Source organism: Hyaena hyaena, unplaced genomic scaffold (genome assembly GCF_003009895.1).
Source record: "Hyaena hyaena isolate Hyena2069 unplaced genomic scaffold, ASM300989v1 scaffold_36, whole genome shotgun sequence".
NCBI classification, from domain to species: Eukaryota; Metazoa; Chordata; class Mammalia; order Carnivora; family Hyaenidae; genus Hyaena; species Hyaena hyaena.
In genome coordinates, this window is record NW_024080668.1 from 3044394 (window position 1) to 3060656 (window position 16263).

A 16263-nucleotide genomic window follows, 5' to 3' on the forward strand; every position below is an offset into this window, starting at 1 on the left:
CTGCCGCCGACGTCGGCGGTGCTCCGGTCGCCATGGTGACCAATCGAGGCCCGGTCCCGCCCCCGCCTCCCAGCCCCGGCCCCCTGACGTCGGCGCACGTCAGCGGCGGCGCGCGCCTGGCTGGGCCCTGAGGAGCGGGAGGGAGCGAGCGAGGGAGCGAGCGGAGCGGCGTCGCCGGAGCCCAGCCGCGCCGCCGGCCCGCCAGCCCGCGCTCCAGTCCGCCGTGTCTAGCAGCGGGGCCCAGCATGGTCATGGCGGATGGCCCGAAGCACTTGCAGCGCGGGCCGGTCCGGGTGGGGTTCTACGACATCGAGGGCACGCTGGGCAAGGGCAACTTCGCGGTGGTGAAGCTGGGGCGGCACCGGATCACCAAGACGGAGGTGCGGCCCGGGGCTCGGCGGGAGCGTCCGAGACGAGGGTCCGGGAGAGGAGCTGTTGGCCGGGAGGGGCGGCTGCAGCGGGGGGTGAGGGTGGGGGGGCTGGGTCCCCAGCTGAGGCGAGGGGCCTGGGGTCGTGAGGACCCGGGAGGTGCAGGGGGTCGGTGAGCGCCGAAGAGCTCGGGCCCGGTCCCCCTTGAGCCGAGTGTCGTCCAGTCAGTCGGAAGCCCGACCAGCCGGGGCTTTGCCTTCCCTACGCCACCCCCGGTGGCCGCACGGAATTTCGCTCCGGGCCTCCCACCCGGGCCGTGACCTGGTCTGTGGCCTCCGCTCCGGAGCCCAAGTTCCGCGTCTTCCCTGCTTTCAGCTGGGGGTGGGGTGGGAGGGGAAGTCTGGGTGCTCCGGGGCCGCCTGCGCCCGCACTCCCGCGACGGGGCATCGCGCGGCCCCCCGCGACCGCGGCGCCCCTCCCTGCCCCGGCGAGGACCGGCCCCCCCTCTCCCCGGTGGCCGGCGGTGCCCGACCGGCCATTGTCCCTCTCGTCTCCCTCCTTTTGCCCGACAGTGTCTCCCTCCGAGCTGGTGTCAGGCTGGCTTGATCTCGCGCCCGAGGCATTTCCATCTAATACTCCAGACAATAGAGCTGGTGTGAAAACGGTCAGCCCTTGCGTTTGCCCGGTCGGCGGCTCGGGCTTTCTCCGCCTAGGTCGTCCCTCCACCAGGTGCGCGTTCGGGCTGCGGAGACGCGTTCCTGAAGCCGCCGCTCAGGCCGCCTCTCCACTCCCGAAGCCCTCAACTGCTTCCCGACGATGAATCCGGGCCCCCCCCCCCCGCACATTCTAATGCACCGCACATATCTTCTCACGAGTCTCTGTTCTTACCTAACCCGCCCCCCTTCCTTCCACTGCCTCAAGCTGCTCTCCTCAGGGTCTCTATTTTAAGACGTGCAAATTAAATACTTCGAGAAAACAGTAGAAACAAAGCCATTCTTTAGAATAAAACCTTGTGTTTTTCGCGTACTCTACCCTGCCTTATTCTAGTTGGGCTGGAGTTTCGTCCTTTTTCAGTATTTTTTTTTTTTTTTTTTTTTGCCTCCATGGTTTTCATCCTGCTTCGTTTTCCTCCCTGTTAGTGCAAATGCACTAGAGTTTGTGCGACAAATCTAGGACTTACACCTCACACCCCCCCCCCCCCCCGGAGAATGGCTAGGTAAGGTGAAGGACATTTGGAAACTTGGAGTGATTTTTTGCTGCTGCTGTTCTTGGAAGTTTTGCTTAATGTGAAGGAGTCCATTTCCAAAAAGTGGGGGCATATGGCGTTATGTCGTCTTCAGTTTTTGTCCTCCTCCCACCAGTCCTGAGGCATTCCGAATCCGACTTATTTTTTTAGTATTAGGACCAAGGTCACAGATTTACCATAGTCACCGCTTATACCAAGTTTGTAATGATGAACAAGGGGACTGTAGTGAGATTATTTAATCCGGATCCCAGCATTTCTAGAAATGAAGAAATCGATTCTATCCCTCCCAAAAACCATGGTCCAATGCCTTGCTCTTTCCCCATCAATTACGTTAAAAGAAGGCATTTTTAATTGTGTATTTTTATATGAGTCCTTGCTTGCTGACTCTAAAAATCAAAGAAATTGTGCATTAAGGAAAGCGCCTACAGAGCTTCTGAACATTTTTATGTGGTTGAATTCCAAACCCATTAGTTCGTAATTTTTTTTCTCATCAGCTTTTAACAGTAGTGGTTGCAAGAGCTAATTAATTCAGCTGTTATTTATTAGGTCAGGCTTAGATAATACGGTATCTGTTTAAGAACTGTTTTTGTGGAGCTGGTGGTGAGTGACACTCTTGAGGTTGACAGTTCAAACTGAGTCCCTTGTAAAGTGATCTGTCTGGTGGAGCTAGGGGGCACTGTGGAGCAGCCCGGTGGTTTGGCCATCACCTCTTAAGATCAACGCATTTGTAATTGAAGGCACAGATTGGATCCTGAAAGATCACTCGGATCCTTGTATACATGTGTAAAACAATTTAATTTAAAAGCACAATTTCTAATCCACAGAACCTGTCTCCCTTTGCTTTTTAAAAGAAGGTGGCCTTAGGGCACCTGGGTGACTCAGTCGGTTAAGCCTTGGACTCTTGGTTTCAGCTCACATCCTGACCTCACGGTTGGTGGGTTCCACCTTGTTCTGCACTGACAGTGGGGAGCATGCCCAGGATCCTGGCTATCCAACCGCCCCCCCCAGCCCCGTCTTGCTCTCTGCCCCTCCCCTGCTCATGTTCTGTCAATCTCTCTCTCAAAAAATAAATAAACTTTAAAAAGTTTGGGGGAAAAAGGTGCCCTTAATATATAAAAAGAAATCACGTGGATTTAAGATGGGCCCATGTTCCTGGTAATTTGGTGTGAGTGGGGATTTTAAAGTTGAGAGGAATGAGGGAAATAGCAAGGTAATTAATGAAGAGGAAAAGTTCTGAAGTTCTGGAGAGTTGCTCTGTGAACTTTCCTGGTAATTTGCATTAAGAATTGTTTAGCAACAGCACTGATACAGTTGTTTCTTAAAGCATACGATTAATAAGGATTTTTAAAGCAGTGTTTGTTATCTTTATTCATTCACTGGATAAATGTTTGTGTCTTCAGTCAATCCAACTACCTCAAATACTGTAAATAAGATGGCTAGTGGAAACCTTAAAGTTTTATTTAACATTATTTTAGATTCTCATTGCTGAACATACTACAGTAATTACAGGTGAGAGAATTTTTTAAAATATTTTTAATTATTTCTGAGAGAGAGAGAGAGACAGTGTGAACAGGGGAGGGTCAGAGAGAGAAGGAGACACAGAATCTGAAACAGGCTCCAGGCTCTGAGCTAGCTGTCAGCAGAGAGCCCGACGCGGGGCTCGAACCCACGAACCATGAGATCATGACCTGAGCCGAAGTCAGAGGCTTAACCGACTGAGCCACCCGGGTGCCCCTACGGGTGAGAGAAATTAAAGTGTGTAAAGAGCAATTTCAGATAAACATCATGATGGTACTCATTGCTTATAGAAATTTCTTCAATACAATATGTCTTAACATCAATGTAAGTTTATGTTCTGAAGATTAGAGGTCTTGTTTCCCAAGTTTGAACCCACGGCCAATTTTAGGGCTTAATTTAATGTCTGTGTGATGAAAAATCGGACCTTATTATTATTATTATTATTATTATTATTATTCTTTTAAATGTTTATGTGTTTTGAAAGAGAGAGAGAGAGGGGCAGGAAGAGGAGAGAATCCCAAGCAGGCTCAGCTCTGTGAGTGCAGAGCCCAAGGCAGGCCTCAATTTCAGGAACCCTGAGACCCATGACCTGACTGAAATCAAGTCTGGGATGCTTAACTGACTGAACCACCCAGGTGCCCCAAAGACCCTGTTATTTTTACTTGGTTCTTCTCTGTTGCTAGTTGGAAATCACTGAAGAATGATGTATTTTCTACAGAGCTTGGGAGATCCAAGACTGTTTGCCTTTTAGGCAAAGAAAAATCAGTACACAAAAAGAGATCTTCATTTTGGTCTAATCAAATAGCTTAACATTGTTTAAGAAATATAATTACATTCTCATCTGACGCTGTATTCTCATGTTAGATCTCTATGTAAATTTTGCACACAAAAGGGAAGGCAGGTGGTGGTAGAATCCAGCTTCCTAATAGAATACTTCAGAAAAGCTTTGTAGTGTTGGTTTGTGGTTTATGAATTAGAGTAGCTAATTTTATAAAATTAGCATAATGGGAAAAGAATAATAGCATTTAGACTGTTCAACTATTTTAGGCAATAGTGGTTGCTAGTTTGCTATGCTGTGAGTGTCCTTGAGTAATGTTTTATTTTATTAATACTGTGCTAGCAAGGAATTGTTTCCTTCTAATTGTATGGCTGGTTTTTTTGTTTTCTGTTAAAGAAATAGCCTTAGTGTAGAAAATATAAAAAAGTGTATAGTGCACAAAATGTACATGTGTAATTCTTCCACCAATGGGAGTAAATCATTCTTAGAGCATATTTCCCTCTAGTCTTTTTTTTTAATGTTTTTTTCCATAGATGAGATCATATGCTATATACACTTACATAAATTGTATCCTTTTTCCACTTATCATTATAACATATTTTGCTTAATATATCTAACTTCGTAAAATATTTTTAACAGCTGCATAGTGTTTCACCTAGTAGATGAATCCTGTCTTATTTAACAATTTTCTTATTAAACATTACATAATTTCCAGTTTTCACTTTGAGTAAATAATTTGCAGTGAATAATCTTTGCGTGTGTAACTCTGTGTCTGCATTTTTTTTTCTGGGGGAGGAGCTAGGGGTGAGGAGTGGAATTTGGAGGTAAATTCCTAGAAGGGAAATTACCAAGTGAGAAGGTATTATTTTCACATTAAAGAATAATATATATTATCAAATCTATCATATTTATTATTGAAAAAATTTTAAAGTGTAGATAAATGAAAAGAATTACCCATAATATCACCACCCGGAAATAACCATTAGTTATTTTCACATTTTTTCTGTGACAGATAATTAAGTTTCCCTCAATACCATACCTCTTGTGTTGCCCAGCTAAAGACCATGTGAGTGGGTAGTTCATGGATCTTAAAGCTCTTTTACAGAGGGTCTGAAAATTACCCTATTAAAATGGCATTTTGGTGTTGGACTGCTTACTTATCCTTAAGAGAACCTGGAATGTAAAACTGATAGCAAAGACATCTGAAAACTTTTTGCTCACTGAAAAGCTGTGTTTGTGCGTGTTGGGGCTTTTAAGTTTAGGCATAATTCTTTACTACTTTAAAATATATTTTTAGGGTTGCCTGGGTGGCTCAGTCGGTTAAGCGTCCGACTTCGGCTCAGGTCATGATCTCACAGTCTGTGGGTTCGAGCCCCGCTTTGGGGCTCTGCTGACAGCTCAGAGCCTGGACCCTGTTTCAGATTCTGGGTCTTCCTCGCTCTCTGCCCCTCCCCCACTCACGCTCTGTCTTTCTCAAAATAAAATAAAGACATAAAAAAAATTGTTTTTAAATATATTTTTAAAGCTTGCCAAATAGTTAAAGTATCAAAATTGCATTTTTCGATCAAGGGTAGAAACAAGAAGAGATAATATCACACTCTAATGGCAATGTTTCTTGAAAAAGAGAACTTAACCTTTTTTAATACATTTAAATTTTATATTTTGCTTTAAAGTTTTAAGACCCCTCTCAATAGTCTTGGTAATAATCTTGTGTTGTGAAATATTCCGTATTTAGCAGCAGTACTGTGTACAACAGAAGGACTTGTTACCAAATAATACAATCACTTTGTATTATTTATAATTTATATCTAGGCCTATGTATGGTCTTTATAATGTGTTGAAATGAAAATTATATTTGTCGTGGAATATATATGCCTTATTAGAAACTGTTCTTAAATTTCTTGGCACCCCGGACAAGTAATATTTGGCAAATTATTCTGCTAAATATTGCTCAAAATGATCTGTTCTTTTGAGGGAGTTGTTGGGGACAAACATCCAAAATAGGAGTTGTGTAAATTTTTATATTCTGTAGAAATTTTTAACTTTCACAGAGTTTAACGTGTTCTGATTTTAATTCCACTGGGAAATTCTATCTCAATATCCGGCAATTAAGAAAACATTTATTTGGAAATAACTGAAACTGACCTCTATTCCTGGATTTGTATGATGACATTTGACTGTGGGCCACTGCTGATGGCAGAGGCCGTTTCCTTGGGGCCAAGTGGATTCCAGAAATTCACTAGATCATTCTTTCCTATTTAGTGTACCTAGCACTTTCCCTACCTTCTACCTCCATAGTTTTAAAAGAAGTTTTTCTTAGGTATTTATATGCCTTTATACAGAATGTTTCTGGAGAATACTTTCCTACCCTTCAAAGAGAAATAGCCCATATATCCAGTTAGAGATTATCAAAAGAATGAAAGACAATTACATTTGGGGATTTCATCAGAAATTCATTTTAGGGGCGCCTGGGTGGCTGAGTCGGTTAAGCGTCCGACTTTCGCTTAGGTCATGATCTCGCGGTTCGTGGATTCGAGCCCCGCGTCGGGCTCTGTGCTGACTGCGAGCTCAGAGCCTGGAGCCTGTTTCAGTCTGTGACTCCCTCTCTCTCTGACCCTCCCCTGCTCACACTGTCTCTCTCTCTCTCTCCTAGAAATAAAAAAAAAAAATTCATTTTAAAAAGTATTTAAAAACACTTTAGTAGTTAACGTGATAAATCTTGCATGAATTAGACTGAAAAATGTTGCTAAAATTTGTTTTAAGTTCTTCTCTAAGAGAAGCATAGTATTTATGTGTTTCCCCCAGTAAACTAAGGAACACAAGTTCATTGTAGACATTGTTGAAAAAAGAAACATCTTTAATGCCACCATCCAGACCAGGAGGTCACAGCTGTTAATATTTGGTTCATACCCTCTTAGTTGTTCACATATATTTTATATGTTAGTAATGAAATTGATGTCATCTATACATATGTGGTGTTTTTTTTTTAACTTAATGTGTTAACATTCTTCCAAGTTTAAAAAAAAAAGTCTCAAGCATGGTTAATTAGTATCTTTACATGTGACTGTCTGTATTCAGTCAATTTCCTATTATTCAACATTTAGATCATTTCCCTCTCTTGCTGTTTCACTTTCTAGGATAATGTTTCAGAGGGCATTCCTATATATCTACATCTGTCTTTGTGCACTTATCTGATTATTCCCTCAGGCTAATCCCATGGTAATGTACTTCCTAGGTCAAGGAGTATGTCCTTATATCTGTATTTTAGGGCACGAGATGCCAAATTACCCTCTAGAAAAGTAGCACCTGTTAATTTTCACCAGGAAGAAGTCATATGCCAGGAATATTATTTTTTAAATCTTAGTTGATAGGGGGAAATAATATTTTTTATTTGAATTAACATTTCTGATTTAACATTTTTATTTGATTACATGGTTTTATTTATTTTTTTAATTTTATTTTTAATGTTTATTTTTGAGAAAGAGAGAGAGACAGAGCCTGAGTCGGGGAGGAGCAGAGAGGGAAACAGAATCCAAAGCAGGCTCCAGGCTCTAAACTGTCAGCACAGATTCCAAAATGGGGCTCCAACTCATGAACCTTGAGATCATGACCTAAGCCGAAGTCGGACAGATAACTGAGTCACCCAGGTGCCCCAATTACATGTTTTTTATCAGATGACTATATGTTATTTCTTTCATGAATTGCTTTTTTATTCTTTGGTCCATTTTTTTAAATTGAGTTGTCATTTTGTTGATTTGTTTAAATAATTTTTAAGATCGGAGAATACTTTTAATCATTTCTTTTATAGTCTTAATAATCCTTGGTTCAATTTCTATGCATCTAAAACTGTAGTGACATTTATCTTTCCTATAGTCTGTTTTCCTTACCCACCATTAGAAAAGTCAAATGAAATCTTCATGAGAATTTATTTCATTATATAAATTCTTACATTTTAAAGTCAAATTTTAAATTGGAAAAAGTCTAATTTATTTAAACTTACAAGATAGAGAACTCCATGTTAGTTTTACTACTGACTTTTACCGCTTTCAGAAACCCTTTCATTGTAGGACCGCTCCGTCATGTTGACTCGTCAGTCAAATGTTCTGATTCCACCCATGATTTGATATATGGGCTTGTAAAGTACATTTAATATTTAATTTCAAAGAGTTAACTATATGGTAAGAATAATGCTCTATGGTACTTCAGAAGGACTGTGTACACTTGGTGTATTAGGGGTAAATAACACTAAGGCAAATGTTACCCGACACAGTAAATATGTTAATCCCTTCTGATTTGTTATTAGAATAGCTCTTATTGTGTAACTTCCTTATAAATTCCCCTGAAGCTACTTTTGTATTTATGGTTTCTTTAAGTGCATAAGGTAAATATTTCTTTAATGAGAAGTGAAAAATAATTTTTGTTGAATTATCAGAAAGACAGAATAACATCACTATTAAATTGCATTTTGAAAAGTGAAAAGATATCTTTCATCCATCAGCTTCCACTGTTTCATTTCTGCTCTTGGATTTAATTCCTTGTCTTCGGTATATTTGTGTTTTACAGGCTATTACTTATATACACATTGTTTTTACTTTGTTGGAAACATTTTTCTGTAGACAGTCTTTAAATGTTTAAATTTTATAAAATAATATACTCATTTCATAGAGTATTTAGATGATAAAATGACTAATATTTCACGGATGGGTAAGTTAGCATATGTGATTAATATAACTTCATTTCATTTCATTTTTTCTGTTTTTCCCTATTAGAAAAGTATTCATGCCCATTGAAGAAAAATCTTACAAAAAGGTATAAAGCAGAAAAATAAAATAGTCCCCAGTTTTTTTTACCCACTGATAAAATTTTTGGCATATTTGTATCTAGTTTTGCCTGGTCTTTTTTATACATACTTCCTGTTGAGACTTCCCTTAAATACTAATTTTTTTCAAAAAAAAAGATTTTTTTAACATTTTTATTCATTTTTGAGAGACAGAGCACGAGTTGGGGAGGGACAGAGAGACAGACCGACAGACAGACAGAATCTGAAGCAGGCTCCAGGCTCTGAGTTGTTATTTCAGAACCCGACATGGGGCTCATACCCACAATCTGTGAGATCATGACCTAAGCCAAAATTGGATGCTTACCTACCTGAGCCACCCAGGCGCCCCTAATGTTTTTGTTTAGTATTTTAGTCTAAGTACTTCTCTATATTATTAAAAACTACTATAATAGCTGTATAACAGTCATAATATAAGCTTACTGTAACTCAAATAATTATTTCCCACTTGTTTCTATTTCTATATTACAAATAGTATTCTTTGAATATATTTACAGATAAATCTTTATCATCATTTCAGATTCAAAGAATTTCAAATAATTTCTCAGAAGTAGAATCCTTAAGCTAAATGCTATGGGTGATTTTTTTTCTTTATTGAAGTATAGTTAACATTCAGTGTTATATTACTTTCAGGTTTACCATATAATAATGATTCAATAATTTATGCATTACTCAGCATTCATCACAATAAGTATACTTTTTTCTTTCTTTTTTTTTTTTTAAATGTTTTATTTATTGCTAGGAGAGAGAGAGAGACAGCGTGAGCAGGGGAGGGTCAGAGAGAGAGGGAGTCACAGACTGAAACAGGCTCCAGGCTCTGAGCTGGCTGTCAGCACAGAGCCCGACACGGGGCTCGAACCCACGAACCGTGAGATCATGACCTAAGCGAAAGTCGGACGCTTAACCGACTAAGCCACCCAGGAGCCCCTACTTTTTTCTTTTGATTTTAACTTTTTTATTTGAGTCTAGTCGATACTCAATGAAGATACTCAGTGCTTCATTACTTTCAAGTATACAACTTAGTGATTTGACAGGTTTATACATTATTCTACATTTATCTTGTATAGCTTCCATCTGCCCCATTACAACATCATTACGGTATCATTAACTGTATTCCTTATACTGTGACTTTTATTTCTGTGATTTGTTCATTCCACAGCTGAAAGCCTGTTTCTCTCTCCCCTTTACCAATTTTGCCCAGTGCCCCACCCTCTTCCCCTCTGGCACCCATCAGTTTGTTCTCTGTAGGTCTGATTTTGCTTTTCATTTGTTTTTGGTTTTTTTTGATTCTGCTTGTGAGTGGAGTCGTATGATATTTGTCTTAGCCTTGACTTATCTCACTTAGCATGGTATCCTCTAGGTCCATCCATGTTGTTTAAAAGGGCATGATTTCATCTTTTTTTTTAATGTTTACTTTTTTTGAGAGAGATCAAACACCCAAATGGGGGAGGGGCACTGTCAGCACAGAGCTAGTCGCAGACCTCAGTCCCACAAACCATGAGATCATGACCTGAGCCAAAATCAAGAGTCAGATGTTTAACCCACTGAGCCACCCAGGTGCCCCAATTTCATCCTTTTTTATGGCTGCATAATCCCATTTTACACATGCACACATACACTACATCTTCTTTATCCTTCTATTAATGGACACTTACATTGCTTCCATATCTTGGCTATTGTAAATCATTTTGCAGTAAACATAGAGCTGCATATATCTTTTTGAATTCGTGTTTTTGTTTTCTTTGGGTAAATGCCATTAGTGGAATTACTAGATCCTATGGTATTTCTATATTTAATTTTTGAATAACCTCTATACTGTTTTCCACAGTGGCCTTGCCAGTTTATATTCCCACCAACAGTGCACGAAGGTTCCTTTTTTCTCCAGATCCTCACCAACACTTGTCATTTCTTATCTTTTTTATTTTAGCTCTTCTGACTGGTGTAAGGTGATAACTCGTTTTGATTTTGATTTGCATTTCCCTGACAATGAGTGATGTTGAGCATCTTTGCATCTGTATCTGTTGGCCATCTGGATGTTGCCTTTGGAACAATGTCTATTCAAGTCCTCTGCTTGCTTTTTAATTGCTTTTTTTTTTTTTTTTTGGTGTTCGGTTGTATGAATTTTTTATATAGTTTGGATATTAACCCTTTATCAGATATCTCATTTGCGAATATCTTCTCCCATTCAGTAGGTTGCTTTTTTTTGGATTGTTGATGGTTCCCCTTCCTGTGCAAAAGCATTTTATTTCGTGTAGTCCCAAAAGTTTATTTTTGCTTTTGTTTCCCCTACCAAAGGAGACCTATGTAGAAAAAAATGTTGTTATGGCTGATGCAGAGAAATTACTCCATGTGTTCTGGTTTCAGATCTCATACTTAGGACATAATTCATTTTGAATTTTATTTTTGTGTGTGATGTTAGAAAGCAATCCAGTTTCATTTTTTTTTTTTTTGCATGTAGCTGTCCAGTTTGCCTAACACCATTTGTTGAAAATTATCTTTTCGCCGTTGTATATTCTTGCCTCCTTTGTTGTAGAGTTATTGGGTGAATTTCTGGGTTCTTTGTTCTGCTCTGTTGGTCTATGTGTCTGTCTGTGTGCCAGTACCACACTATTTTGATTACTACAGCTTTGTAGTATATCTTAAAATCTGGGATTGTGATACCTCCACCTTTGTTTTCTTTTTTAAGATTGCTCTGGCTACTTGAGGTCTTCTTTGGTTCCATACAAATTTTAGTGTTTTTTGTTCTAGTCCTGTGAAAAATACTACTGGTATTTTAATAGGGATTGTATTAAATCTGTAGGTTGCTTTGGGTAATATAGACAGTTTAATATTGATTCTTCGAATCTATGAGTGGAATATCTTTCCATTTGTTTGTGTTGTCTTCAGTTTTTCTTTCATCAGTGTTTTGTACTTTTTGGAGTACAGGTCTTTCACCTCCATGGTTAAGGTTCTTCCTAGGTACAATTGGTAATGGGATTGTTTTCCTAATTTCTCCTGCTATTTCATCATTAACTATAGAAATGTAGTAGATTTCTGTATATTAATTTTATGTCCTACGACTTTCCTGAATTAGTATTAGTTCTAGTAGTTTTTTTGGTAAAGTCTTAAGAGATTTTTATGGCAAGTATGTCATCTGCAAATAAAGTTTTACTCCTTCCTTACCAATTTGGACGCCCTTTATTTCTTGTCTGATTACTGTGAATAGGACTTCCAGTACTATTTTGAGTAAAAGTGGTTAAGAGTGAACATGCTTGTCCTGTTCCTGATTTGGAGGAAAAGCTCCTAGTTTTTCACTATTGAGTGTGATGTTAGCTGTGGACTTTGTTATATTGAATTAGTTCCCTCTAAACTTATTTTGTTGAGTTTTTGTCATGAATGGAAGTTGTACTTTGTCAAATGCATTTTTTGCATCTTTTGAGATGATGATGTGGTTTTCATCCTTTCTCTTCTTAATGTGATGTATCACCTTGATTGATTTGCAAATATTGAACCACCTTTGCATCCTTAGAATATATCCCACTTGGTCATAGTGAATGATTTTTTAAAAATATTTATTTATTGGGGCGCCTGGATGGCTTAGTCGGTTAAGCGTCCGACTTTCGCTTAGGTCATGATCTCGCGGTTCGTGGGTTTGAGCCCCGCGTCGGGCTCTGTGCNCGGGCCTACGATAAGGCTCAGACCTGACTGCTGGCCCTGCTCACTAGATGTTAAGCACGAGCGAGCTGCTGGGTTCCTCTGAGCCACTGTATCTTCATTTAAGAGAAACGAAGTGAGGGGCGCCTGGGTGGCTTAGTCGGTTGAGCGTTCGACTTTCGCTTAGGTCATGATCTCGCGGTTCGTGGGTTCGAGCCCCGCGTCGGGCTCTGTGCTGACTGCCAGCTCAGAGCCTGGAGCCTGTTTCAGTCTGTGACTCCCTCTCTCTCTAACCCTACCCTGCTCACACTGTCTCTCTCTCTGTCCTAGAAATAAAATTTTAAAAAACAATTTATCTATTTTTGAGAGAGAGAATGCAAGCAGGGGAGGGACAGAGAGAGTCAGATGCTCTGAAGCAAGCTCTGTTCTGACAGCAGCGAGCCCCATGTGGGGCTCCAGCTCATGAACAATGAGACCGTGATCTGAGCTCAACAAAGTCAGATGCTCACCTGAGCCCTGGTGAATGATTTTTTTTTTAATGTATTGTTCAATTTGATTTGCTTATATTTTGTTGAATATTTTTACATCTAAGATATTGGCCTGTAGTTTTTGCATGTAGGTTTGCTTGTTTTCTGTATTGTCTTTTATCTGGTATTGGTATCAGGGTAATGTTGGCCTCTATGAATGAGTTTGGAAGTTTTCCTTCCTATTCTTTATTTTTTGGAATAATTTGAGAGGAATAGGTATTATTAACTCTTCTTTAAATATTTGGTAGAATTCACTTGTGAAGCCATCTGGTTCTGGGCTTTTGTTTTTTTTTGGAAGGTTTTTGTTGTTGTTTTACTGATTGAATTTCATTGCCATTTCATCAGTCTGTTGAATATTCTCTTTCTTCTTGATTCAGTTTTGGAAGGTTATATGTTTCTAGGAATTCATCCATTTCTTCTGAGTTGTCTAATCTGTTGGCATAAAACTTTTTGTAGTCTCTTATAATTCTTTGTATTTCTCTGATGGTGGTTGTTATTTCTCTTCCTTCATTTCTGATTTTGTTTATTTGAGCCCTCTCCTGCCCCTCTTTTTTTGAAGTCTGGCTAAAAGTTTGCCAGTTTTATTGGTCTTTTCAAAGAACCAGCTCCTTGTTTCACTTTTCTGTTCTGTTGTTATAGTCTCTATTTCATTTATTTCTGCTCTATATCATTATTATTATTATTTTACTTCTACTGGCTTTGTTCTTTTTCTGGCTTCTTTAGGTGTAAGTATAGGTTGTTTATTTGAGATTTTTTTGTCTTGAGGTAGACCTTCATTGCTATAATCCTTCCTTTTAGAATAGCTTTTGCTGCATCTGAAAGATTTTGGACCATCGTGTTTTCATTTTCATTTGTCTCCATGCATTTTTTTCATTTCCTCTTTGATGCGTTGTTGGACCCATTCATAGTTTAGTAACATGTTATTTAGCCTCCATGTATCTGTGTTCTTTCCTGTGTGTGTGTGTGTGTGTGTGTGTGTGTGTGTGAGAGAGAGAGAGAGAGAGAGAGAGAGAGAGATTTCTAATTTAATACCTCTGTGGTCAGAAAAGATGCATAATATGATTTCATTCTTTCTTAATTTGTTGAGACTTGCTTTGTGGTCCAACATGTTACCTGTTCTGGAGAATGTTCCATGTGCACTTGAAAAGAATGTGTATTCCACTGGCTTTGGATGAAATGTTCTGAATGTATCTGTTAGATCCCTCTGGCTTAATGTGCCATTCAAAGCCACTATTGTTGATTTTTCTGTTTGGATAATCTGTTGATTGATGTGTGTGTTAAAGTTTCTTTCTTTTAGTGTTTTACTATTGATTTCTTCCTTTATGTCAGTTAATAGTTGCTTCATGTATTTGGGTGCTTTCATGTTGGGTGCATATTTATTCTGTTGTATCCTATTTTTGGTTTGTTCCTTTCATAATTATGTACATCCTTCTTTGTGTCTTGTTAGTTTGTATTATAAAGTCTGTTTTGTATGGTATGATATAATTATTTGTACTTTCTTTTTGCTTTCATTTGCATGATAAATGTTTTTTCCATCCCTTCCCTTTTATTTTCATGTGTCTCTAGGTCTAAAGTGTGTCTCTTATAAACAGCATATAGATGGGTCTTGTTTTATGCTTTTAGTCACCCTGTGTCTTTTGATTGGAGTAATAGTCCATTTACATTTAAAGTAGTTATCAATAGGTAGGTACTTATTACCATTTGTTACTTGTTTTGTGGTTTTCGTAGTTTTTCTCTGTTTCTTCTTGTTTTGCTATCTGTCTTTGTGGTTTCTTTAGTATTATGCTTGAATTCCTTTCTCTTTATTTTTTGTCTATCTGTTACAGGTTTTTGATTTATGGTTACCATTAGATTCATAAAAAACATCTTATGCATATAGCAGTCTATATTAAGTTGATAGTTGCTTAATTTGAGCCCATTCTAACAGCACTAAATTTTTCTCTCCCCGCCCCACCTGCCTCACACACACATATTTTATGTATATGACATTCTATTTTACATCCTTTTATTTTGTGAATCCCTTGACTGATTTTTCTAAAGCCACTGTTCAGGTTGTTTCCAGAGTTAGTTGGGTAGATGTGCCTGTTATTTTGGTATATGCATGGGACAAGGTGAGCTCAGGATCCTTCTCCATCATCTTTCTAAAACTCCCTCAGGATGGATAATTTTTAAGGTTTGTGATAAAAATTGCCACATTACCTTTCAGAAAAATTATAATTTATTTTATAGTTATACCAGCAGTGTATAAAAGTGGCCATTTTATTGAACCTTAGCTTATAAGAGTGTTTACTATTTAATCTTTGTAAATAAAAGAGGAAAGGAGAAATTTTTTTGAGATATAATCTACAGAACTCATTAGGTATTTTATTGTTTTTAGTTAGTATTGCCTTATTTGAGGTTGAATATTCAGTGTGGTACTTTTACCTGGGATTTAGTTCGATAGCAGTCATCCTAGTTTATGTAAGCCCTCCAGAGTTGTATGGGGACCTTCCTTTTGTCCCCTAGCAGAAGGAATATACATTTTTCTATCTTTATATAAACTTGCTAAAGGTTTAATTATTTATATATTTTAATGTTTATTTTTTGAGAGAAAGAGAGTGCAAACGGGAGGGGCAGAGAGAGGGAGACGCAGAATCCAAAGCAGGCTCTAGGCCCTGAGCTGTCAGCACAGAGCCTGACGCAGGCCTTGAACTCACGAACCTCAAGATTGTGACCTGAGCCAAAATCAGTTGCTCAACCAACAGAAACACCCAGGTGCCCCAAGGTTTGTTTATTTATTTTTTTAAGATACTGATGCATCTGTAGGATTTGGATAATTAAATAACAACAAAAAAGGAATCCTTTAGTTTGCAGAGTCCCTTGCTTGATTTTGTTGTGACCACACAGATTTTGTCCTTGGTACTCTGTTCAGAACTAAGTAGAGAAGGGGTGCAGAGAGTAAGATCCCAGAATTCTAAGTTCATAGTTATCTTTAAACTGAACTATTGGAATACAACCTTTTTGTATGTTGAAACTTTCGTACACGTTGGGAAAATCCCCAAGTGCAGATTTTTTTTGTTGATAAAATTTGTTTTCCAAAACATGTTCTCTTTGTTCTCACAGATCTATTAAGTTCCTTGAGGGTAGGAGTAAGATCTCGTTCATTTTTGTATACTAAGCATTGTGCCAGACACACAATAGGTGCTCAGTGAATTTGTGACTAATAGGCTCTTTTAAAGAGTAAAAAGACTTGGGGCGCCTGGGTGGCTCAGTTGGTGAAGCATCAGACTGTGGCTCAGGTCATGATCCCATGGTCTGTGAGTCTGAGCTCTCTATCAGGTCCTGTGCTGACAGCTCAGAGCCTGGAGCCTGCTTC

The 16263-nt window shown here is 39.1% G+C and overlaps 1 protein-coding gene across 1 annotated transcript in view; it reads left to right on the forward strand.

Annotated features, from left to right (window-relative positions):
* The first annotated feature begins 217 nt into the window (after positions 1-217).
* SIK2 (salt inducible kinase 2) overlaps positions 218-16263 on the forward strand; it is a 122473-nt gene continuing 106427 nt past the window's right edge. The window contains exon 1 of the mRNA XM_039229233.1: positions 218-380. Within this exon, the coding sequence (XP_039085164.1) occupies positions 246-380 (135 nt within the window). The 5' untranslated portion in view covers positions 218-245. The remainder of the gene's footprint in view (positions 381-16263) is intronic.